Source organism: Bos mutus, chromosome 17, assembly GCF_027580195.1.
Source record: "Bos mutus isolate GX-2022 chromosome 17, NWIPB_WYAK_1.1, whole genome shotgun sequence".
Taxonomy (NCBI): Eukaryota; Metazoa; Chordata; class Mammalia; order Artiodactyla; family Bovidae; genus Bos; species Bos mutus.
The window spans coordinates 32296120-32317957 of record NC_091633.1 but is presented as its reverse complement, the minus strand read 5'-3'; the positions used below and the strand labels follow the sequence as shown (position 1 = coordinate 32317957).

Below are 21838 nucleotides of genomic sequence, written 5' to 3'. Positions count from 1 at the left end.
CCTGCCACTGCTCACACAGCCAAGTAAGAGAATCGATTTAACAACACGGCCGCCACCGCACAGGGATCAGCGACTCGCCGCCGCTAGCTGCGCCGCCAGGCGGGTGCTGAGGGCTACCATCTCCACCCTCTGACGACCCCCGATGTGAGCATTTCCAGTCCTATTTCCCAGACAAACGGATTTTCTGACAGCCGGCCCCTCGCCTGAGAGCGGAGCCCCGAGGTGGAACGGGGTGACAACCTGACAACGCTCTCCCAAAACACGAGCGACAGGAATAAAAACAACTGGGCCTGCAACTTCAGTGAACCAGAAAAGAGGAAAAATCTGGCTCAGAAAGCGCAGAGCCGGCCGCGCGGGCTCAAGCGCCAGCGGACTCCAAGCGCAGCGAAGCCGGAAGTCGGGCCGCGCCGCAGGAAGTTGAGAGGCGGCGCCGGAAAGTCGGCCGTGTCCTCCGTACCCTCGCCGGAAGCAGCTCACCAGCGCCGCCGTTCTTCGCGGACCTTGTGACTTTAGGGTTCGAGCTGCACGGTGACCACGCGGTGTTACGAGGCGGTCATACACGCGTCCTAGGGCCACAATGTCGCATCCATCCCCCCAGGCTAAGCCTTCCAACCCCAGTAACCCTCGAGTTTTCTTCGACGTGGACATCGGAGGGGAGCGAGGTGAGGAGGCGGGGCGCCCTGGGTCGGGGGTCCCTGAGGCTGGAGCGCTGCTCTGGCAGGGTGATGCTCTGAGGTGGGGGCCGGCTGCCCACACTGGGACCTGGACTGGTCCAAGCCTCCGGGCTGGGTTGCGCCCGCGACCTTGTACCGGGGCCGTGGGGCGTGGAGAAGTTTCTGGAAATTTCTGTTCGAGGAATGCTGGAAGCCTTTGGGTTTATCCGTCCCGACTTGGCCGCACCTGCCCGCCACCTAGCACCGTGAAGTTAGCACAAAACGAGATGATTTTATGTTTGTAGGGCGAAAACCTGTTTTGAAAACCCCAGGTTAAGCGTCTGGTGGGCTCCTGTCACCTTGTGTCTTTTGCCACGTGATGTATGTCAGCAGTTGCCATGTTATCTGTAAATTAAAGCGACTTTTGCGTGGTTTTCTTTTTCATTTTTACTACTGATTCTTCTTTACTACTGATCCATTCAGATTGGTGGACATTTTCTCCGTTTTGGCATGGGGAGAATGAGATCTGTGTGGCGGTGTGGTTGCCTAGGCTACAGTAGCAGCTTGGAGGCGCCTCAGGTCTTGTGAATTCTCACGTTGCTTTACAGCTTAATTGCTGCTGTTCTGGAACACGTTACAACTGCTTTAAAGGAAAAAACTGAGGCCTTAAGCCTGGGACAAAGTAGCTCAGCTCTGTTCAAAGAGATGAGGAAGGAGTCAAGGTATACAGGAGTTTTTGCAATGAAGACCAGGTGGTCGGAATATCGAAAAAATATTACTGTTTATTAAAGGAAACCAGGTATCTCTAGTTAAGGAATTTAGGGCTTTTTTCTGTTTGGGAAGATGTAAGAATCTGGGCTCCCTGAAATCATTCATTTGATGTGCATCTCAGCTGTCTGGAGCCAGTATCCTGTGTTTTCTCATCCTTAGTCTCCTCAGGGTATACTGTTCAGGGTGGCTGCAGCAACTGACTGGTAGGTGGACTTGGAAGTGGGCGGCCCGTTTGTCTCCATACTGAGTTCCCTCAGGGCTCTTCAGCAGCCTCAGGTCAGCATAATGTGATGGCTTGATGGCTGCAACATTCTTTGTTTACTGAGATGGCAGGCAAACACACACAGAGGGACTTAGGTGTGCATTCATTTTGTTCTGAAATTTAGTGCTGGGTTTATTGCCTGCATTAGGAATTGCCTAGAATGGCAACTTTTTCAGGTTTTGCTGCAGAGGCAGCACTAGGCAGGTTCCACAGAGCACAGAGACTACAGCTAGACCTAAAACTTGGCCAACCTGACCACTCAGAGAATATTTCATTTTCTTCTGTTGGTCATTTGGTGATTTAAAATTATGCACACATGATCAAATGATGGTGTCCTTTGCTGTTGTTGAGTCACTAAGTCTTGTCTGACTCTGTGACCCCATGAACTGCAGCATGCCAGGTTTCCGTCCTTCACTATCTTCCGGAGTTTGCTCAAATTCAGTGCTGCTAATCTTCTGGCTACTGTTTATGATCTTTTGTAAGATGTAGTAAAGTAGTTGTTTTAAAGTCATCTGGATACACGATACTCAATGTAGGTAGACTGAATTAGAATATTAGAAAAATGACCAAAAAAGGAAAACTTGGTATTTTTCAGTCACCGTAATTTTACCAATTCTATCATGTGCTTATTTAGTTGTTTTGCGTACTGACACAGTTTTATTTTTTCTTTCAGTTGGTCGAATTGTCTTAGAATTGTTTGCAGATATTGTACCCAAAACTGCAGAAAATTTTCGTGCATTGTGTACAGGAGAAAAAGGCATTGGACCCACCACTGGGAAACCTCTTCATTTCAAAGGATGTCCTTTCCATAGAAGTATGTATACATTTTGTGAATCTGATTCTTCTTAGAGGTCATTGAATCCTGTTACTTAGGGAGTTAGGGAAGAAAATACTAAGGAGAGGGTGAGAGTTAAAAATTACTATTAGTTTCAAAAGGATGCTTTAACATCTGAGACTATAGGTCAGTTTCATTGATGTTGGGCTGTGAAAGGTGGAAGTAATTATGGCAGGGTCCTAAAGGTTTATTTATTGAGAAATGGGTTACCCTTGCTTCACCAGGATGTGGCCATGATAAACAAATAGAGCTTGGGTAGCTTGACTGCCTGGTGACAAAAAGTTATGCCTACTTCTTGGGCAGGATTGCTTGGGAAGACTGCCGCTGACTTAAAGATTCCATATTTTGGATCCCTGGTGTGACATGTGATGACAAGGTGACCTTTCACTGTGTTGTCATACTTCTGTTTAGTGATGATTTGCTGGTACTCCCCATGGAGTAGCTCCATATTTGATGAACTGCATCTTCTCACCATTTTGTCCTCAGCATTTAGTATCATTACTGAGTAGGCACTCAATATTTATTTAATGAATAAACAGATAAGTTAATTTGTAGTTATATAAGTATTTAAAGAAACTTGATTAAGAAAAAATTAACATTGATTTTAGATTACTTAAACTGTTGATTTACTTTCGTGTTTAATAAAATACCAAAATACAAGCATGTGTGTTTGTGCTTAGTCAGATCCAACTCTGCGACTCCATGGACTGTGGCCCACTAGGCTCCCCTGTCCATGGAATATTCCAAGCAAGAATACTGGAGTGGGTTGCCATTTCCTTCTCCAGGGGATCTTTGCAACCCAGGAATTGAACCTGCATCTCCTGTGTCTCCTTCTTGGCAGGTGGATTCTTTACCACTAGCGCCACTTGGGAAGTCCCAAATATAAGCACAAATTTGGGAGATATTGTAGGTTTGGTTCCAGACTACTGCAATAAAGTAAATGTTGTAATAGAGCAAATGACAAAGTTCCGGTTTCCCATTGCCTATAAAAGTTATGTGTGCAGGATACTATAGTCTATTAAAGTGCACAGTAGCATTGTATCTGGAGAAAAATACATATCTTAATCTAATATTTTATTGCTAAAAAAGTGCCAGAACAGTTATAGTAGTAACATCAAAAATCACTGGTCACAGATCACTGTAGCAAATAATAATGAAAAAGTTTGAAATATTGTGAGAATTACCAAAATGTGACACAGAGACATGAAGTGAGCACGTGCTGTTGGAAAAATGATAGACTCGCTGATGCAGAATTGCTACAAACCTTCAAGTTAAAAAACCACAGTATCTGCAAAGCGCAGTAAATCAAGGAGTTGCCTGTATTCTAATAAAGTGTCTGTGGACAAGGAGTTAACGTTGCAGACCTGAGACTGCTGTCCATAAAGTCTACTTGCAAGGGTGGAATTGCCTGAAGTCAGAGCACTTAACCATTCTCTGAATTGTAAGGTGGCTTACTCTGCTGAGACTGTACAGTTTGATTTATGCTGAACAGTTGCTTTCCTTTTGAGGATGTGGTGCAATTTTGGTATCTGCTAGGCATAGAGTGCCTTCATGATCAGCCCCTGTAGAAACCTTGGGTGCTGAGTTTCTCATGGGCTTTCCTGGGGAGCAGCATTGTACACGTGTTGCTGCATTTTCTTGGCTGGGGGAAGAAGGCACCCTGTGACCTTTCACATAAGGAAACACATGGATTCTTCCAGGCTCTGCCTTATCTTTTTCCTTTATTGTCCAGCTGTGTTTCCTGACCACATGAGTGTCATACAAGCAGATACAGAGTTCTGGGGAATCTGAATGTGGTGGCAGTGTTAAGTAATAACATTTGCAGAAGTAATTCCAATACAGTGTAACAGGCCTCTTGGGAATAATTGGTTTATTCAGTAGGCATTTTTGAGTAACCATTATGTGCCCAGCCATGCACATGGTTACCACGGAAGAAAAACGATGTTGCTGTTCTTAATTGTTTGCTAGAAGAGACAGATCGTTACGCTCCATATTATAAAAGAAAGGTAGAATCAAGGTACTATGGGAGAAAAGTTAGTAGATCCAGTCTTGAGGTTTGACAGTGTTGTAGGGGAGGTGCCATATGAACTAATTCTCTGAGTGTTAGTGGGGATTTGGATTGGGAAAAGCCTTTTTAAGAGCCTGGAGTCGGGTGTATAGGTGGGGAGAGCAGGAGAGAAGTTGTCTTTATTGCCACACATTCATTAGTTAACATTGCTGTAGTCATCTGTATTGTAGTTTCTAATGTTGATTTTCCTTTTTTTTAGTTATTAAGAAATTTATGATTCAGGGTGGAGACTTCTCAAATCAGAATGGGACAGGTGGAGAAAGCATTTATGGTGAAAAATTTGAAGATGAAAATTTCCATTATAAGGTAAAGTAGACAAAAATGTATGTTGCTAACAATAAAGGTTGTCCTGTGTCTGGGATTCTTGTCAAATTAGGATAAATGCCTCAGATGTGCTTAGATTGCCTTTATTTGTGAAAGGTATCATATTTATAAATACACATCTTTAATATGAAAAAACTCTTCCAGCAATGATTTTATTGGCAAAAATACAACAGCTATTTCAGTGTGATTCAGGTTTGTACACTGCAAGTAAAGCCAATGAGTTTTCATGGGTGGCCAGCATATGGCAAAATTGTTTCCAGGAAAAATGTTCCCATTAGAGGGATGGTAAGTTGTGCATCTTTATGCCTAAATTTGAAGAGCAGCAAAACCATGGCTAGTGTCCGGGGTGTCAGGGCATTTGCAGACTAGCAGATCTTGTTAATGTCCAGGCTCCTAAGGGACCTTCGTGACGCCTGTGCCTGCTTAACTTCAGTGACCCTGGGGTCACGGTCGGGGTGTGGTATCATTCAGTCATGACAATGGACATGTAAGAGCAAAAGTAAACATGGGTTTTTGGAAATGGGGAACAGGAGCAAGGTGATTAGGATCATTTGAGAATAAACGTCATCAATGTTTTAAGCAGTTTATTTCTTGTAGCTAATATAGTCACTGGCACCAAAGAGTTTATAAAAAGGAAAGACCTTCATGATAAGGAATAAAATCTTGCCAAAAAGGCAAGATTAAGACACATAGGGCAACTGGAGAATAATGTAGAAGTGCTAAGTTGACCAATACCTGTGTATACTACAGGAGAAAGGTATGACTCCTGTGGTCTGGATTACTAGGGAAGACATCAAGGGGGAATGGTGCATGAACTAGGCAGACTGGACCTCGCCAGGTGGCTGAGATTTGGTTAGAAGGAACTAAAATTCAGATACTTTTGAGGGAGGATATGAGTGAAGAAGGAAGAAGGCATGAGGAGGCTGAGGAAATAAAGTTAATAATATTTAATATTGTGGGGAAAGCACCAGACTTTTGGAAGGGAGAAAGAAAGTACCAGAAGGATGAAAACTCAGATTATGTGATGGAAAAGTTGATCAAAAGAAAGCAGGTAGACTTCCCTGGTGGTGCAGTGAATAAGAATCCGCCTGCCAGTGCAGGAGACACAGGTTTGATCCCCGACGTGGAAGATCCCACATGCCGCAGAGTGAATAAACGCATACGCCCAACCGTTGAGCCTGTGTGCTGCACCTGGTGAGGCCTGTGCACCCAGCGCTGTGCTCTGCAGTGAGAAGCACCACCGTGAGGTGCCTGAGCACCTCAACAGAAGAGCCCACTCGCCACAAGAGAAAACCTGCACAAAAGCGACAAAGACCCAGTGCAACCAAAACAAAAATAAAATTTTAGAAAAAGAGGGGCTATTTCATGGACACGTGATTCTTCCGCACACTTGGTGGTCTTGAGAGCTGGATTAGATTTGGGTTTAGGGGTAAAAGGCATTTCAGGTAGGAGGGCTAACATGAGTGTTACACGGGTGGAGAGTAGGAAAGGACCTAACTTTGCTGACGTGGGAAGAGAGAATCATAATGTAGGCCCGCAAGTGGGAACACTGTTGAGTGCCTTTCAGAAAAAAAATGCTTCAGTCATAAGAAAGGGTGAAGCAGAATTACTAGACTTCCCTCCTATGGCATCTTCATCTTAATGATGAAGTCCAAGCATGTTCCCAGTATGATCAATTTAGGAGTACCACCCCTGCCCCCACTCTTGTTTCATCTTAATTTAGTTTCATAAGCTCTCCTTAAAGTTTAAAAAGTGGTTAAGTACTCTGTTTTGTGAATTAAAGTCACACTTGATAATGAAGTAAAATCACTCTACATTATGTGCTCTAAGTGGTATTCCAGTGGTGCCCGCCCCCCTTTCTGTGAATGGTTGGTAGAGTAGAGCGGGAACTCTCATCTTGGTTTTCTTTATGGTTTATTCCGCAGCATGACAAGGAGGGATTGCTGAGCATGGCCAACGCCGGCAGCAACACCAACGGCTCCCAGTTCTTCATCACCACCGTTCCGACTCCGCATTTGGATGGGAAGCACGTAGTGTTTGGCCAAGTGATTAAAGGAATGGGTGTGGCAAAGATTCTGGAAAATGTGGAGGTGAAAGGTGAAAAACCTGCCAAAGTGAGTAGCAAGATGGTAATATTATCTTAGCTGCTGGATTAGAGAAGCGTGAATAAAAGGGTGATTGTTAAAAAATGTCCAGAAGGCTCTTGTTCTAGAAGCCTGTACCTGCCACTTTTTCTTTGAAGCTGTTTTCTATTGTGGGAAAGATGAGGGCAGTTTAAAAAGAGACTTTATTATTTTAACTTCAGTCTTGCTGATCTTGATAACTGAAGTCTCCTACGCCTGTAGAGCTTTGCGTCGGTGTGTGTACGGGTGCAGAGTACAGAGCGAGCGGGAAACCAGGAGTCCTCTGGTCTCCTCTGCCATGTAACTTGTGGTCTAGGCTTGCTCTTGTGATTTCACTTTCCTTGGCCTGATTTCTCATCCCATAGAAATCACTTAAGGGTTTGGACTAGATCCTGTCACTGCAAAGATCCTTGTGTTCCACATGTCTGTGGATCAACACAGCCATCACAGGCACCTGCATCCACAGGGTTGGGAGTGGAAACTGGAGAGTCAGATCTGCGGGAGGTGTGCTGTCACTCAGTGTGTGAAGGAAAGAGTCAGTTGAAAGCATGTGCAACACCTAAGGGAATGGTGACACCGTCCACTCACTCTTTGTGCACTGAGTTACTGGCTGCGGTGAGTGCTTCCGTAGCACGGGGCGTGGCTGTGCCCCTACCAGTGTGGTGTGCCTGCCAGGAAGCGACGTGGACAGTCGTGCACATGGCTTGCGGCTGTAGAGCTTTTAAACCCAGACCTTTGAAAAATCATCACTAATGTAGGAGTGCGCTTCTACAATTGAGGGTTATTTTTACAGTTGTGCGTTATTGCAGAATGTGGAGAACTGAAAGAAGGGGATGATTGGGGAATATTCCCAAAGGATGGATCTGGTGACAGTCACCCAGATTTCCCCGAGGACGCAGATGTGGATTTAAAAGATGTGAGTAACTTAAGATTTGGGGCTTTCCTGGTGGCTCAGATGGTAAAGAATCTGCCTGCAATGCAGCAGACTGGGGTTGGATACCTGGGTTGGGAAGATGCCCTGGAGAAGGGCATGGCAACCCACTCCAGTATTCTTGCCTAGACAATCCCACGGACAGAGGAGCTCGGTTGGCTACAGTCTACTCAAAGAGTCAGACATGACTGAGCAGCTAAAAACACTTTCAGATTGGCCAAACTGCTAAAAAAAAATTTAGTACTAAAATTTTTTAAATTTTACTTATTTATCGGCCGTGCTGTGTGGCACGTGGCACCCTCGCTTCCCGACCAGGAGTGGAACCACGCCCCCTGCAGTGGAAGCACAGAGTCCTGACCACCACCAGGGAATTCCCAGGGCTAAAATTTTGAGCCTTTTGTCAGTCTGTCTTAAAGATAGAACTTGGGACTAAACTGCATTACATACTCAAACCCCACATATTTGTATTCTTTCTTTTTTACAGGTAGATAAAGTTTTATTAATATCAGAAGACTTAAAAAACATTGGAAATACGTTTTTCAAATCCCAGAACTGGGAGATGGCCATTAAAAAATACACAAAAGTTTTAAGGTAATAAAATGTTTTTAATAAATTGCATTTAAGAACTTACAAATTGAATTACAGAGCAATTCAAGAGTTGCTTTTTGTATTTTTGGCCTACTACTTGCAGAGTAACCAGGTATATTGAAATTTTAGTTGCCTACAGATTCTTAATTGAAAAATTTCAGAATATGGAAAAATTAAGAATAGTACATGAATACTCATGTACCTTTATCTGCATTCACCAATTTTTAACTTCTGCCACGTGTATTTTTGCAGAATCATTTTGAAAGGAAGTTGTGGATACCATGACACTTTACCCCTTAATATTTTAGCAAGTATCAGTATTTCCCCCCAAATGAGGACATTTTCTACTTAGCCTAATGCATCAAAACATCTTCCAAATATAGATACACTGTTATCTACTATGTAATCCATATGCAAATATGCCCAGTTGTCTCAAAATTTTTTTTAACTCCAGTATCCATTGTATCATTTGTTTGTATGTCTCTAAGGCTTCTCTAATCTTTAATGTCCACGTTTTTTAAGTCATTTCCATTTTGTGGAGTCTACGCCAGTTATCTTAGGGAATATCACCTGTATGTGTTTATTGCTTCCTCCAGATTCGTTTGAGGTTAAGTATTTTAGCAAGAGGATAGTTGATGTGTCTATACCCTATGCATCATGTCCTGAAGGCACATGGCAGTTCGGCTTACCTTGAGTTCTGGCACTTGGTTAAAGTGGTGTTAGTCATACGTCTCTATTACAAAAGTGCCTTTACCTTTTAAATAAATAAGATGTCCTCTGTGCAGTGGTGCTGTGAGATTGTATGACTAAGTTTCTAGGAATTCATCCAGTGGTCTCAGCATCACTGAAGACCTTTGCCTGAATCAGTTACTGCATTGAGGCTTGCAGAACTGTGATTTTCTGATTTTACCAGTCATTCTGCAGTTACTAGCTATCATTCTGTTTGAAAGGACTCCTTACCCTTTTTAGTATCACTATAGATCTGTGGGTTATTTTTTTTTCAGTTCAGCCTATTATACTGTTCCCATCATTCTTTCTGATGCTGTAAGGTTTCGGATTTGCCCAGTGGAAGCCCCTTGGCTGCACCCATCTGACGTGTTCCTCTTAGTCTGTGAGCACTTGCCCGCTTTCTGCCACAAGATGGTCCAGGCTCATCTTATATTTAACCTCATGTCCAGATCTGAATTTCTCTCAGGAGCCCAGATTCTTTTCATTGAGGGAGACTAGGGACTAGACTGTCGGACCAGGTACATGTATTGTTTCAGGGCCCCTTTCACGGGAACTACAGTAAAAGATGAGTCAGCGTTACCGCTGCAGGTTTCCTCATCTTTCCCAGTCCCTCTCCTGCTATGACAACCTTAGTTCCAAACCTAATTATATTGGAAAGTGGCTGATAAAAACCTTAATTTTACAAATAGAAAAGTGTTAATAGTATATATAATCTTTAGGTTTGGGGATTGTTCTTAAGTTGGTGTTTTTGAACATTTTGGGGAAAAAAGTTGGAACAAAAAAATCTTCTAAAGGAAAGCATTTAATAAAAAGATGGTGGTCATTAATATTAATATTAGATCGGTGAACTTTTATATCAAAACTGACGAGTTATGAGTGAGTCACAGGCAGAGTGTCTTAATGGGGTGTTGCTTGCTGCTTGTACGGGGGTGTTCTCCAGGTATGTGGAAGGTTCCAGGGCTGCTGCTGAGGATGCAGATGGAGCAAAGCTGCAGCCTGTCGCTTTGAGCTGTGTGCTGAATATTGGCGCCTGCAAACTGAAGATGTCTGATTGGCAGGGCGCAGTCGATAGCTGTTTGGAGGTGAGTCTGTTGATGTTCTTACATCTGAATATTTGGATCTCAGTTCTTCCTCTCAAACCATTCATTTAGCTTATAACACGAGATCACTTAACTTCCATGAAGATACTTTCTCAGCTCATTTATTGACTATTGAGCACCTATTATGTGCCGGACATTGGAAGATAAACCCAGGAATGGTTAAGAATGTGGCTGTGGAGTTAGTCAGCAGACATGGCTTTTCTCTTAGACCACTGTCACTTTTTTATTTTGAGGAGGTTCTTAATTTTAGAGTCTTAATTTCTTTGTGTTAAGTGGAAATACTGCTTTCCTCCTGGGATTGTTATAAAGACTGTGTTATGTGTGTAAAGCATTTTAAGCGCAATGTTGGGCACAGATTAAGCAGCTGATAGGGGCTTAGGTGTTTTGGTTGAAAGACCCTCCCGTCAAGGAATTTACTTGGTGGGAGAGGGAGTCAGTTTCAGTTTAGGGTTGTCAGGACTCTTCTGGGGGGATAAGTGCTGTTGGAACACACAGGAAGGCTGCCTGCCTTCACGGGGATGTCAGCAGTGCTGATGGAGAGCTGGGAAGTGGCCCCACTCCCTCCTTAGGCACAGCAGTTAGGACAGTGTGTGTGATCAAGTTTTTCAAACGAGAACATACATTTCAGAAAGACCACCTCCAGTCATTTTTATGTATATTGCCCATTAATTGGTGTACACAGGTCAGCTATGCCCGAGCAAGTAGAAATGAAATGAGGTCCCAATTTATGGGGTAGGTGGAATAAGATGTAAGAGTATATTTAGAAGGGAGTAGGCAGCAGAAGACAAGGTGGTTCTTCACTCTGGATTGCTTTTTTGACCTTTGTGAGGCAAGTAATATACCCTTTTCAGTAAAATCTGAGTGCTGACCTTTAAAAGATGTTAAATAAATAAATATATTATTTTTAAAACGTTTGTTTCAGAGGAGAAGCCTATTAAGTTACTCATGTTCCTGCAAAAAACCTAGATGTCAGCTTAAATGAGTATATACAAATTTTTATTCAGAATATTTTTTCCTATCAGCTAGGGCCCAAACAGAAGATTTGGGCCCTGGTAATTTCTGTAGAGAAAGTTTACTGTAAAATAGATATAAGGGGGAATTGGAGTAATGGAGGTTGGCTAGTAAAGAGAACCCTGAGGAATATGGCCACAGCAGGTATATATGTATTTATATGTGCATCTGTATGTATAACATAGGAGTGCCCACTCCCTCTGGGCTGGGCTGAGATCCAGAGTCCTTGCGGAGGGGATGGCCTTGCCTCACTGGATGGCAGGGAGGTTGGATGCTTGAGGAGCCCGCAGGCAGGAGCCTGGAAGGGACAGAGGTTCCTTGCCCATGTCCCCTTAGCGCCCTCTGCTGACCAAACAACATGTCAGCAGGCAGAGGAGGCTCTCCAGGGTCTAGTGTTGTTGTCACAAAGCAGTGAAGAATTGATTTGGAGCTGACAGGCAGTAAATTGAAATCTAAGATACATATTTAGTATTTAATGTTTGGATAAAAAAACAACTGATTTTATAATTTTTTTGTAGGCCCTTGAAATAGACCCATCAAATACCAAAGCACTGTACCGTAGAGCCCAAGGATGGCAAGGATTAAAAGAATATGATCAAGCATTGGTAAAACTTTGTTCTAAATTTTAATTAAAAAAAAAAAGCAAACCACTTTCATGAATCATAATCTATTATTTCTTTTTTGTTCTCTCCCAATTAAAAGGCTGATCTTAAGAAAGCTCAGGAAATAGCACCAGAAGATAAAGGTAAGTTGGCAGTTTTTGGAGTGAAAGTTCACTTTGTCTTTTAAGAATTTATGTTTGTGAGCCATTGTACCCTTTGCCATTAAAGAGTTTTATTTGTTAAGCAGATACTACAGAACGCCTGTTATGGGGCCAGGCTCCAATCACACTGCAATGAACGAGTCAGGGCCCTGCCTTCAGCTTAGTCTAGTCTCTGTCCAGAACACCCGTTTGCACGTATCTGGACTATTTGCTTTACTGTCCGGTAATGCTAGATGAAGGAGCAGCATTAGAAAGTCGTATTTATGGCAGATTTAATTAATGTTTGGGACCATTCCTTAAGCTGAATGTGGACATATCCCAAATAGCTACTGGATAGGTTGTAGGAAAGTTTTGGAAAGCTGTGACAAAAATAAGCTGCTTTCCCAATAAGCCAATTACAAATAGTGATCATCAGTCTAGATATTGAAATATATCTTGAGTCTTTTGCTAAAAGGAAACAGGGGAGGCACTTTGGAGCCGCCTCTAACGGAAGGGAGAAGGCACATCTGTGTGTAATTGTTAGTTCTCTCGGTGGACAGTCTTCTAAATTATGCTCTGTTAATAGGGCTCAGTTACTCTTCAGGAGAAGAGTTTTATCTTTTTTTTTTTAAACCATACTAAAGCATCAGTTTGGTCAGCGTAATTTTTTGGATGTTTTGAGAAATAACTTACACTCCATATTTATTTTGCAGCGATCCAGGCAGAATTGCTGAAAGTCAAGCAAAAGATAAAGGCACAGAAAGATAAAGAGAAGGCAGCTTATGCAAAAATGTTTGCCTGATGAGGAATTCAGTTTTGCTTAAGTGTGTGTTTATTGTATGAGCGAGGAGCAGTTTAATGGTTTGTCTGTTCTGTGATCCCTCCTGTGCTCCCTCTGATACTTGGTTCCCTGTGTTTACAGTCCAGGAATATGGATAGGGACTTACTGCTTAACACACCAGAGTTATAAACTACAATGGCGTCGATTCCCTCTTCAGTGACTCTCTGCGTTATTCAAAGGATAATGGTGTTTCCAGCTTGTTTTTAAACTCCTAAAGACACATCGTGTTTGAATAAACAGACAAAAGCTTGAGTCTGTGTATTGTTTTTCTCAGTTCTTTGATGTGCCTCTCTGCAGTACAGGCTCTGAGCTGGCAGGCATCTCTAAAGGGTCAGACGTTACTGTCTCAGCTACTCAGTTCTGCACTTGGAGCTCAGAAGCAGCCACTGACAGCATGTAAGCCAGGAGGCGTTGCTGGCTCCATAACACTGTTTGTAAGAGTGGTGGGCTGGATGCCAGCCTCTGGTCTACAACGTAATACACACTTTATGTGAAGTGTTGAACTTGACAAGTCAAACGTACATTACAGGCTAATGGTGTATCTTGCTTTTGGTGCTGAATCTTGGAAGAATTGGAGACGTAAATAGATGCTTCAGCACTTAACAAAGTTTTATTTAAGAGAAATATTCATAATCTTTATGGGACAATTGTAGTATAAAATGATTTCACTGGTGGTAATTGTTTGAATACTGATCACTAATATATTGTAAGATATTTTGATACCTGTGAACTTCCAAATACTGGAAGTTAGTTTGCCATTTGTTTTAGAGACCCTGAAGCCAGCTGCAGTTTACATTCCGTTGTATGCAGGGCCTCCCCCGCCTTCAGGTACCACCCAGTTAATGTTCTGACTTGGATCCTTAATATCACATGTTTTACAGTGCACACAGTTCTGAGCATTTATCTGTAGCCGAAATCCATCACCTTGTTCCACAGGGACAAATTCATAAACTCCTGTGAGGAAAAATAGACAACATGGTGCAGTAGCTGACTTCAGAAGTAGAAGCTGAGGTCCTGGAGGAACTAGCCACAGAAACCCACAAGGTTTGCTGATAGAACATTTACCCACAGAGAATATTATAAAGATCTGGGTATGTGCATTTGCTATTGTTTTAAATCAGATACGATAAAAGCAGAAGGTGTGGTAGCATGTGGTTGAGTTGGTGTAACTACCAAGGGAAATCTTCATTGAGCAGTTTCTGAATGTGATGTTATACATAGGCCTGCACAGGAGACACCACAAGACAAAAGTAAGAGTGCATCCTGGGGGTTGTGTTTTCAGTGTATGTAGCAGTTACAGTGTTACTATCTGAGCCTTCAGTCAGTCACAGTAGTAACATCAGAGATCACTGATCTCAATATCAAATATAATGAGGAAGTGTGGAGTTTTGCACGAATTTCATGTGCCATGTGAAATGAGCAAATGCTGGGAAAATGGCACCAGTCGGCTTGTTCAATGCACGATTGCACAGATGTTCAATTTTAAAAAGCGCAACATCCGCCAAGTGCAGTAACATGAGATCTGTTCATATGTATGTGGCTACGGCTGCAAAGATCAGCTCTTACCCTCAGTTTACAAGCCACTGAGATTACAGGGTTAGGAGCGAAAGTCAGAGACGGTCACAGCCCTCCCCTTGTCCAGAGTACACTGGTTTTCACACACCTGAGTACTGTCTGTCTCACCACCACTGGAGGCCAGTTCCTACTATAATTCTAGTTGAAAGCTTAGCACTAAAAGATAACAGTATCCACGATGGATTTAAAGTCTGGAAGCATTTCCCTCGGCTGCATGTGGCCAAAATCTAGTATTTTAGGATATCTACATACATACCATATGTGTATATGTGCGTGTGTATGTCAGCATAGAAACCAGTCAATCCTAAAGGAAATCAACCCTGAACATGCACTGGAAGGACCAATGTTAAAGCTGAAGCTCCAATACTTTGGCTACCTGATGTGAAGAGCTGACTCACTGGAGAAAACCTTGATGCTGGCAAAAGGAGAAGAGGGTGGCAGAGATGGTTAGACAGCATCACTGACTGGATGGACATGCATTTAAGCAAACTGGGAGATAGTGAAGGACAGAAGCCTGGTGTGCTGCAGTCAATGGGGTAACAGTCAGACACGAGTTAGCAACTAAACACATGATGGGTATACACACATATGGACGGGAGCAGCTCTGACAAAAATGGTTTTTAAGTCGCATGAATATGGAGAGAGATGTTTGGTGCTTTTTCCCACAACTCTCACCTTGGGCTGAGGGTAAACAATTTTTCTGAGAAATGCCATCTAAATTAGGCTTAAGAAATCCCTACTCTAAACTGCTAATGAGAGTAAGAACCGTAAGAATAATGGTTTTCGAAAGGAATCTAGATGTAGGAGTCGTTTACAATTTCTAAGCAATAGGAGGAGAAATTTCTTAATGGAAGCCTGTTTTGATGTGTTAGAGCAGATACTCGGAGCACATGTGGAAATGAACGTGCTAACCTGCAGGGCAGAATCGCTGCTCGGGCCCGTCATATATGGACAGGTTTCTGTTGACAGGCACGCTGTCGTCTTTCAAGGTCAGATGTGCTGGCTGGTCGTGTTCATGGTTGGTACCGCTCAGAGCCACGGATGACAGAAGGTCAAAACTGATCTGCCCGTCTGGTTTTGGATACTCAATGGGTGTGCAGTCCTTGGCTGGCTTGAGCTTATCTGAGTCAGACCCTTCCAAAGTTTTGAGGAAGATTTTTAGTAAAAACAGAACTAATTTTAAAGTACTTCCTTAGACACTTAATACCTTGTAAATATTATACTGAAGAAGCAAGATTTTAGCTCTCTTAAAACAATACCCTGTTCTCTTAACAACACTGAATTAATTTCTCTCATATGGCAAGTTTAGAACAGTAAAGAAAATTCTTCTTCCGACTGACTGGATCCCGTTCCTGAGTTAATGACTAACGCTTATGCTCAAAGGGGCCAGAATTACCTTTATGTTTCAGAGTCCAGGGCTCCATCCCCCTGAATATCCAGTAGAAGATTCCAGTGTAAATCATCCCTCCGTACACACCCAGGATGCTGTGGCAGGACGGTCGGATGTTCCTGACAGCATAGAGCTCTTTCCACACCCACGACTTCTTCAAATTGTCCTCGTACTCAGTTACATCAAGCCCTTTTTATTAAAAAAAAAAAAAAATAGTGTTAAATTGCCTCAAGGAGTCTTACTGTCAAGGTACTTGGCTACCAAAATAAGTGATGCATCTTACGTAATTACAAAAAGCAGGTGGTCGTGTAAGACTACACTTGAAGAATCTTTTGTACATAAATGTTGACATCATCCAAAAAGAACCCACTGATGTGGTGGTAACAGGCACGGCAGTAAGGCCAAAGTGGTAGCATGGGAAATAAGTTTTAAAATTCAGTGAACCTGAAAAGGAAGCTAAGAGAGCTTATGCTACTTATGAAAGTGAGAAATCTCAGAACTGATCAGCGAAGCCCTCCTACCTGCTATGGGTTGCACTGTACCCACCCCGAAAGGCATTTTGATGTTGTAATCCTGAGGTGTCTCAGACTGGGTCACACTGGGTTGTCTCAGATGGAGTCAGAATAGAGTCACTGCTTGTGTGATGAGTTAAAACGAGGTTATATTGGAGTGGACTGGGCCCTCAGTCCAATGATTGGTGTTTTAACAAGATGACACACACAGAGAAGACTTCAGAGGAAGCCAGGGCAGAGGCTGGAGTTGCCGTGCCAGGAGCCAAGAATGCCAGGGGCTCCTGGAAGCTGGAAACCAACCTGGAGAGGGAGTGGTCCTGCCAACACCTTCACTTCGAGTTGCTGGTGTGGGGAACTGAGAATAATCAAGCCGCCCAGTCTGTGGTGCTTTGTTGTGATAGCCCTAGGAAATGACTGCCTGCTGCTGCTACTGCTGCTGCTAAGTCGCCTCAGTTGTGTCTGACTCTGTGCGACCCCATAAACGGCAGCCCACCAGGCTCCCCTGTCCCTGGGATTCTCCAGGCAAGAACCCTGGAGTGGGTTGCCATTTCCTTCTCCAATGCATAAAAGTGAAAGTGAAGTCACTCAGTCGTGTCCGACTCTTCACGACCCCATGGACTGTAGACTACCAGGTTCCTCCATCCATGGGACTTTCCAGGCAAGAGTACTGGAGTGGGGTGCCATTTCCTTCTCCAATGACTGCCTGACAATACCTAAAGCTCGGGGCTTGCATTTAACCTCTAGCACGATGTCTTAGTTCTGGTTACCTCCTGTGAGATCCACGGTGAGCAGCTCCACTGCTCCACCTGGTCTCGGTGACCTGCTCACTCCACCCTTCCGGTATGCAACGCTGTGTGCAGTGAGAGCATCCTTGGGACACACCCTTGGTGAGGATTCTGTCCCCTGCAGTTTCTCCCCCGCCCCCCTGCCCAGGCCTCCACGCCTCCAGGACACCTGAAGGTACAACCTCCTGGGCAAGCATCAAGTTACTAGACTCTGGACTATGGCGTAAATCAAGTATTGAGTTGCTACTGTTGTTTGCGGTTCACAGGGAATGAAGCCCCTGCTCTGATTTTCCATCCAGGAGGCAGGAGATAAAGTTGATCAATTCGGCTGAAAGGTGGAAAATACCATACGGAAAGAGGGGCTGGGGCTGGGAGTGCTGTGTGTGTACATATGTGTGTGTACATATGTGTGTGTACACAGTGTATGGATCAACATGATCTGAGCAAAGGTGCAGGGAACTCAGGGGTGCCTGGCGCTCCCAGGACCTGGGAAGCAGCAACAGGACCAGAAAGGAGAGTGAAAGGAGGTGAAGGCCAGAGGGGTGGGGCAGGTCCTGCTGTTCTTGGGGAAGAGATGAGACTGCCTGAGAAGAGGCTGTCCTCGGATGAACGGTCTCCTGAGGGGTCCTTGGGCCAGGCCTGTGGAGCCTGCAGCCATGACTCCTCTGCCTGCCCAGGAACAAACACTTGGGGGTGCTGGCGAGGGTCTCCCTGGGCGTGTGTGTGATGTGACGTGGGGCCCTCATGCTGATCGTGTTCCTGTGGCCAGGACACCACAGGCACTGCTCCACTTTCCACGTTCATAAACTAGAAGGTGGCCGTACAAACCTCGCTCACTGTGAGTGGGCCATAGGTTTCTTTGCCCAGCACGCATCTTAGTGCTTTGTGTAAAGGGACAGACACAGTAAGCATCTTCCAGTATCCAGTGAAATAGACGTAAAGACAAGATTCTTAATTGTATTTACTGTCCTCCTCCATGTGCACACTGTGTGTATGTTTAAATAGCTTCTTTTTAAATGTCTCTGTGAAGAACCTGAGAATACATAGGAAGTTCTTACCTATCGTCTTTGATTGGAGATTTTCATTAGTTAGTTGATTAAAAATAGATTCTGCTGCCAAAATACCACTTTTCATTGCTGTGTGAGTGCCTTTGATCTTGGGAACATTCATGAAACCAGGGCTACAACCAATAAGTAAACCCCCAGGGAAGGTGAGCTTTGGTATACACTGAGGAAAGAAAGTAAGTGCATTTGTTAGCTCAGATTCAACAAACACTCTAAAACTAAATACTCCATACTATAGCCTCTTTTAAAGCTGTAGAGAAAAACTGAAAAAAAAAATTACATGAAAATGAATATAGTTAAAGGAAAAATCGGAGCAAAAGCAGTTTCCCCTTCCCTGAAAATGAGGATCAGAACTGTCAATCTTTTTCTATTAAGGATTCTCCCATCTCCCTCCCCATGACTTACCCACATGAGACATATGTAAGACCAGAGCATCAGCACTTAAATAAAATGTTATTTATACATATCCATGTCATAAATAAAAGTATTCTCTAAACCTGAAAGACTATTATGTAAATTGTGATTTGCTTTTATAGCCATTCTGGGTAACACAGGATTTACCAAGAATGTTATCTTAACTCTACGTGCCCTTTTGTCTTACCTTGGTGTTCAAGGATGGAAACCTAGATTGTAATCATGGCATCACCACAATTAGCTACCACCCTAAATAATATATTTTACTTAACCTAAGAGTAAACTGAATTTCCGAAATAAATCTTAAGACGACTGTTTGGCCCTCAGTATACATTTCTGATGAAAAACAATGTAATCAAAGGTGGTGATGTTTTGGTTTAGTCCCATAATGTAGCAGCTAAGTTGTGGATAGTTAGCACGGGAAAATGTACTGTAATCTAATCTACAGAGTAAAAATGAAAAAACAGACAGTGGCTCTTTCCTCGTCATGTATTATTTCCTTCTCTGGAACCTTCCTAAGGAACGCCATGAGTCTGCTGAGAAAGCGGTGGGTGGTGACAGTCTGCCAGATGAAGCTGACAGGGACCCCGAGGACACCAGCTGCCACACCGACGGCATGCCGCCCCAGCTCCTGGCAGTTACTCAAGTCTAACCTTGAGGGAGAGGTGGTAACAAGCCAAGGGAGTGCTGGCAAAAGAAGGGCTGGGCCAGGGCCTTTCACAGTACGTGTGGGGGTCACTGTATGACGGGGGTTCTCAGACCAACTCAGTATCAGAACCACAGAGACAAAAGAGCACAAAATCAGGATCACAGAGCAGACAACAGAAAGAATGCCAGGGGCTGAAAACAGAGATAACGTCAGGAACCTGGATTATGACAATGCTTTTCTCAAATAAGGCTTTGGCCTCGCTATTCCTAAATTTGATTCAAGAACCAGAAGACTGAAGTTTAATAAAAGGACGTGGATTGCTAGTGTAAATTCTTCCCAATGGGCGCTTAAGTCTTATGGCCCAAGGGAAATGCGTGTTTTCCAGTTCTGGGAGGACCCCAACCTGTGTGGGAGGAGTTACTGGCAGCTGAGCATCTTGTTAAGGGGCTAGGGGCCCAGGAAAACTCGTACTGAGAAATGTATCCTGGGACAACTGTTGAACAGGGCTAAATAATTAGAAAGCTTTGGTACAGACTGAGGAAAGAGAAATAAAAAGTCATGTAATACTTGTTATACTCAAAATAATACTTGTAATACTCAAAATAAAATCCAATGTTCTAAATTTTTGCATCTTAAGGGTCTTCAAAAACTTAATGGGAGTCTCCGCATCTCTGACTAATTAAATCAGAAAACTTAGGTAAGAAGTGTGCGTGTGTGCAGGGCGGGGGCGGATCATCTCTTCCTGCCCATCTAAAGATCGTCTGGGACGCTGAAGTGAACAGGCAGATGATGTAAATACGAATCTGTATGTACTGCTGAGTATACAGAAGCCTTTGTACTAGAAATGAAAGAGCAGCATTAGGGTGGCAGTAGCTATTGTGGAAATTATTCAAAAGAGTTTAATGGGCTTGAACACAGGGAATTTAACAAAATTACTGCGAATGAGTAACTACTCTAGAAATAAAAACCTCATGAGAGGTAATCCTGTAGCAATGGAAATTAGGGACTGTTATTTTAGAACTCTAGCAATTCCATTCATAATTTAGTTGTGATTTTACTTGACTTTATGCATGTATTTAGAACTTCACTTAAGGTTAAGTTAACTTTTCTCAATTTTCTATGCTCTATTTGTTACTTTTACAATAGATTAAAAAAGATACCCAATTTCTGAAGTAGTTCTAATTTTGAACATGTACTACAATAGGACAAATAAGGGTAAAAACTTAACAGAGGTCACTTAAAGGGCATGGATATTACTAGGTAGTTGAGAAGAATTAATTACCTTTGCTGAAAACTACTATTGTCCTTGACTTTCCTGGCAGCTAGCTAAGGAATAAAGGAGAAGATCTTGTTTAAATTTTCTGGTTAAAAACAAACCAACAAACAAAAAAAGGCCCATGAATTTTTCTCTAGGAACAAGTATATCCTTAAGATCAAATCCATGGTATAATTTATTTAACTCTGGTGTGGTAGGTACAGTTTTATAAATACTAGAGTGCTTTGCTTGGTTACTTAAATTTTCTCCCTATGAGATAACCTTCTATTGTTTACCTAGAGTTGTGACCTCATGTTTCAACATTGCATTCACCAATACAGAAATAAGGAATAAAAAAGAAGGCAGAGTTACCTGAAGGCCACCTTCATTGAGTGCTCTGGCTCCATAGGCAATCCTTTTCCCACCTTCCAATGTTGGCTGGATGCTGGGGTGGTGTTTCCACCTTTGAAACTCTCTAAATGGACTGAGGTACGGGTTTTGATAGTCCAGACCAACCTTAAAATGTTTATATTTAAATAAGACATTGCTATTTCAAATTATATCAAGATGAAGTATGGGCAATTATTTATCAGAAAACATATACATTAAAATTCTTATTCTCAAAGGACTTAGAGAAATATATGCAATGATCCAAATTTATTTAAATAATTGGAATAAAATCTCTTTGGAAAAGAAGGGCAAACAATACATGCCATGTTTTTATAACTTGCAAAACTTAAAATACTTAGAACATATTAATAAATCACTGTACTCTCTAAGTCAAAATTAAAATTAAAAAATATTTGTAGGTAGGTGTCATGCATTATGTGTCTACAAAAGGAGTTGTAATAATTTATTATTCATTTATCAACACCAACTCTAGAAATCAACTAATAAGCTCTATATAGTACACTGAGGCAAAAATTAAGAAACCAAATATAATCATATTTATAAAGAGGGCAAGAAATATGAGGTTATATTTTACATGGTATTATGAAATGCTGAAATTAGTAACCAAGTCTTTTTTGCTCTGAGAAGATTAAATCACTATAAAAAATAAAAGGAATGCACTGAAGACACCAATAGTGCACAAAGTTAATGTATCATATACAAGTCTAATCAACATTGAACTATAAAGCTGCAACCAATGGCAAGGTGCAATTACTCATATTGTTTTTCCATTCCCTGTAATGGTCAAGATATAATTTATTGCAAA

At 42.6% G+C, this 21838-nt stretch overlaps 2 protein-coding genes across 3 annotated transcripts in view; one reads left to right on the top strand and one right to left on the bottom strand.

Moving 5' to 3' along the window:
- Positions 1-446: 446 nt before the first annotated feature.
- PPID (peptidylprolyl isomerase D) lies at positions 447-13230 on the top strand. The gene is made up of 10 exons (XM_005909422.3): positions 447-662; positions 2360-2500; positions 4789-4895; positions 6839-7027; positions 7830-7952; positions 8452-8558; positions 10225-10366; positions 11914-12000; positions 12098-12140; positions 12851-13230. The coding sequence occupies exons 1-10, from the start codon at positions 578-580 to the stop codon at positions 12937-12939; spliced, it is 1113 nt and encodes a 370-aa protein (XP_005909484.1). The 5' UTR covers positions 447-577; the 3' UTR covers positions 12940-13230.
- Positions 13231-13562: 332 nt separating this feature from the next.
- The window catches only part of ETFDH (electron transfer flavoprotein dehydrogenase), a 44353-nt gene continuing 36077 nt past the window's right edge, over positions 13563-21838 (bottom strand). For both annotated transcript variants that reach the window (XM_005909421.3, XM_070386440.1), the window contains exons 9-13: positions 20995-21138; positions 18299-18467; positions 15950-16132; positions 15466-15687; positions 13563-13932 (exon numbers count right to left, since the gene is read on the bottom strand). In XM_005909421.3, coding sequence (XP_005909483.1) covers positions 13769-13932; positions 15466-15687; positions 15950-16132; positions 18299-18467; positions 20995-21138 — 882 coding nt within the window. In that variant the 3' untranslated portion in view covers positions 13563-13768. The remainder of the gene's footprint in view (positions 13933-15465; positions 15688-15949; positions 16133-18298; positions 18468-20994; positions 21139-21838) is intronic.

Bases quoted from the DNA above. Each gene is read 5' to 3' on its own strand.
- PPID (XM_005909422.3), top strand. From the start codon at position 578: ATGTCGCATCCATCCCCCCAGGCTAAGCCTTCCAACCCCAGTAACCCT. The intron at 663-2,359 runs GTGAGGAGGCGG...TTTTTCTTTCAG, and splicing joins GGACATCGGAGGGGAGCGAG to TTGGTCGAATTGTCTTAGAA. The intron at 7,028-7,829 runs GTGAGTAGCAAG...TTATTTTTACAG, and splicing joins AAGGTGAAAAACCTGCCAAA to TTGTGCGTTATTGCAGAATG.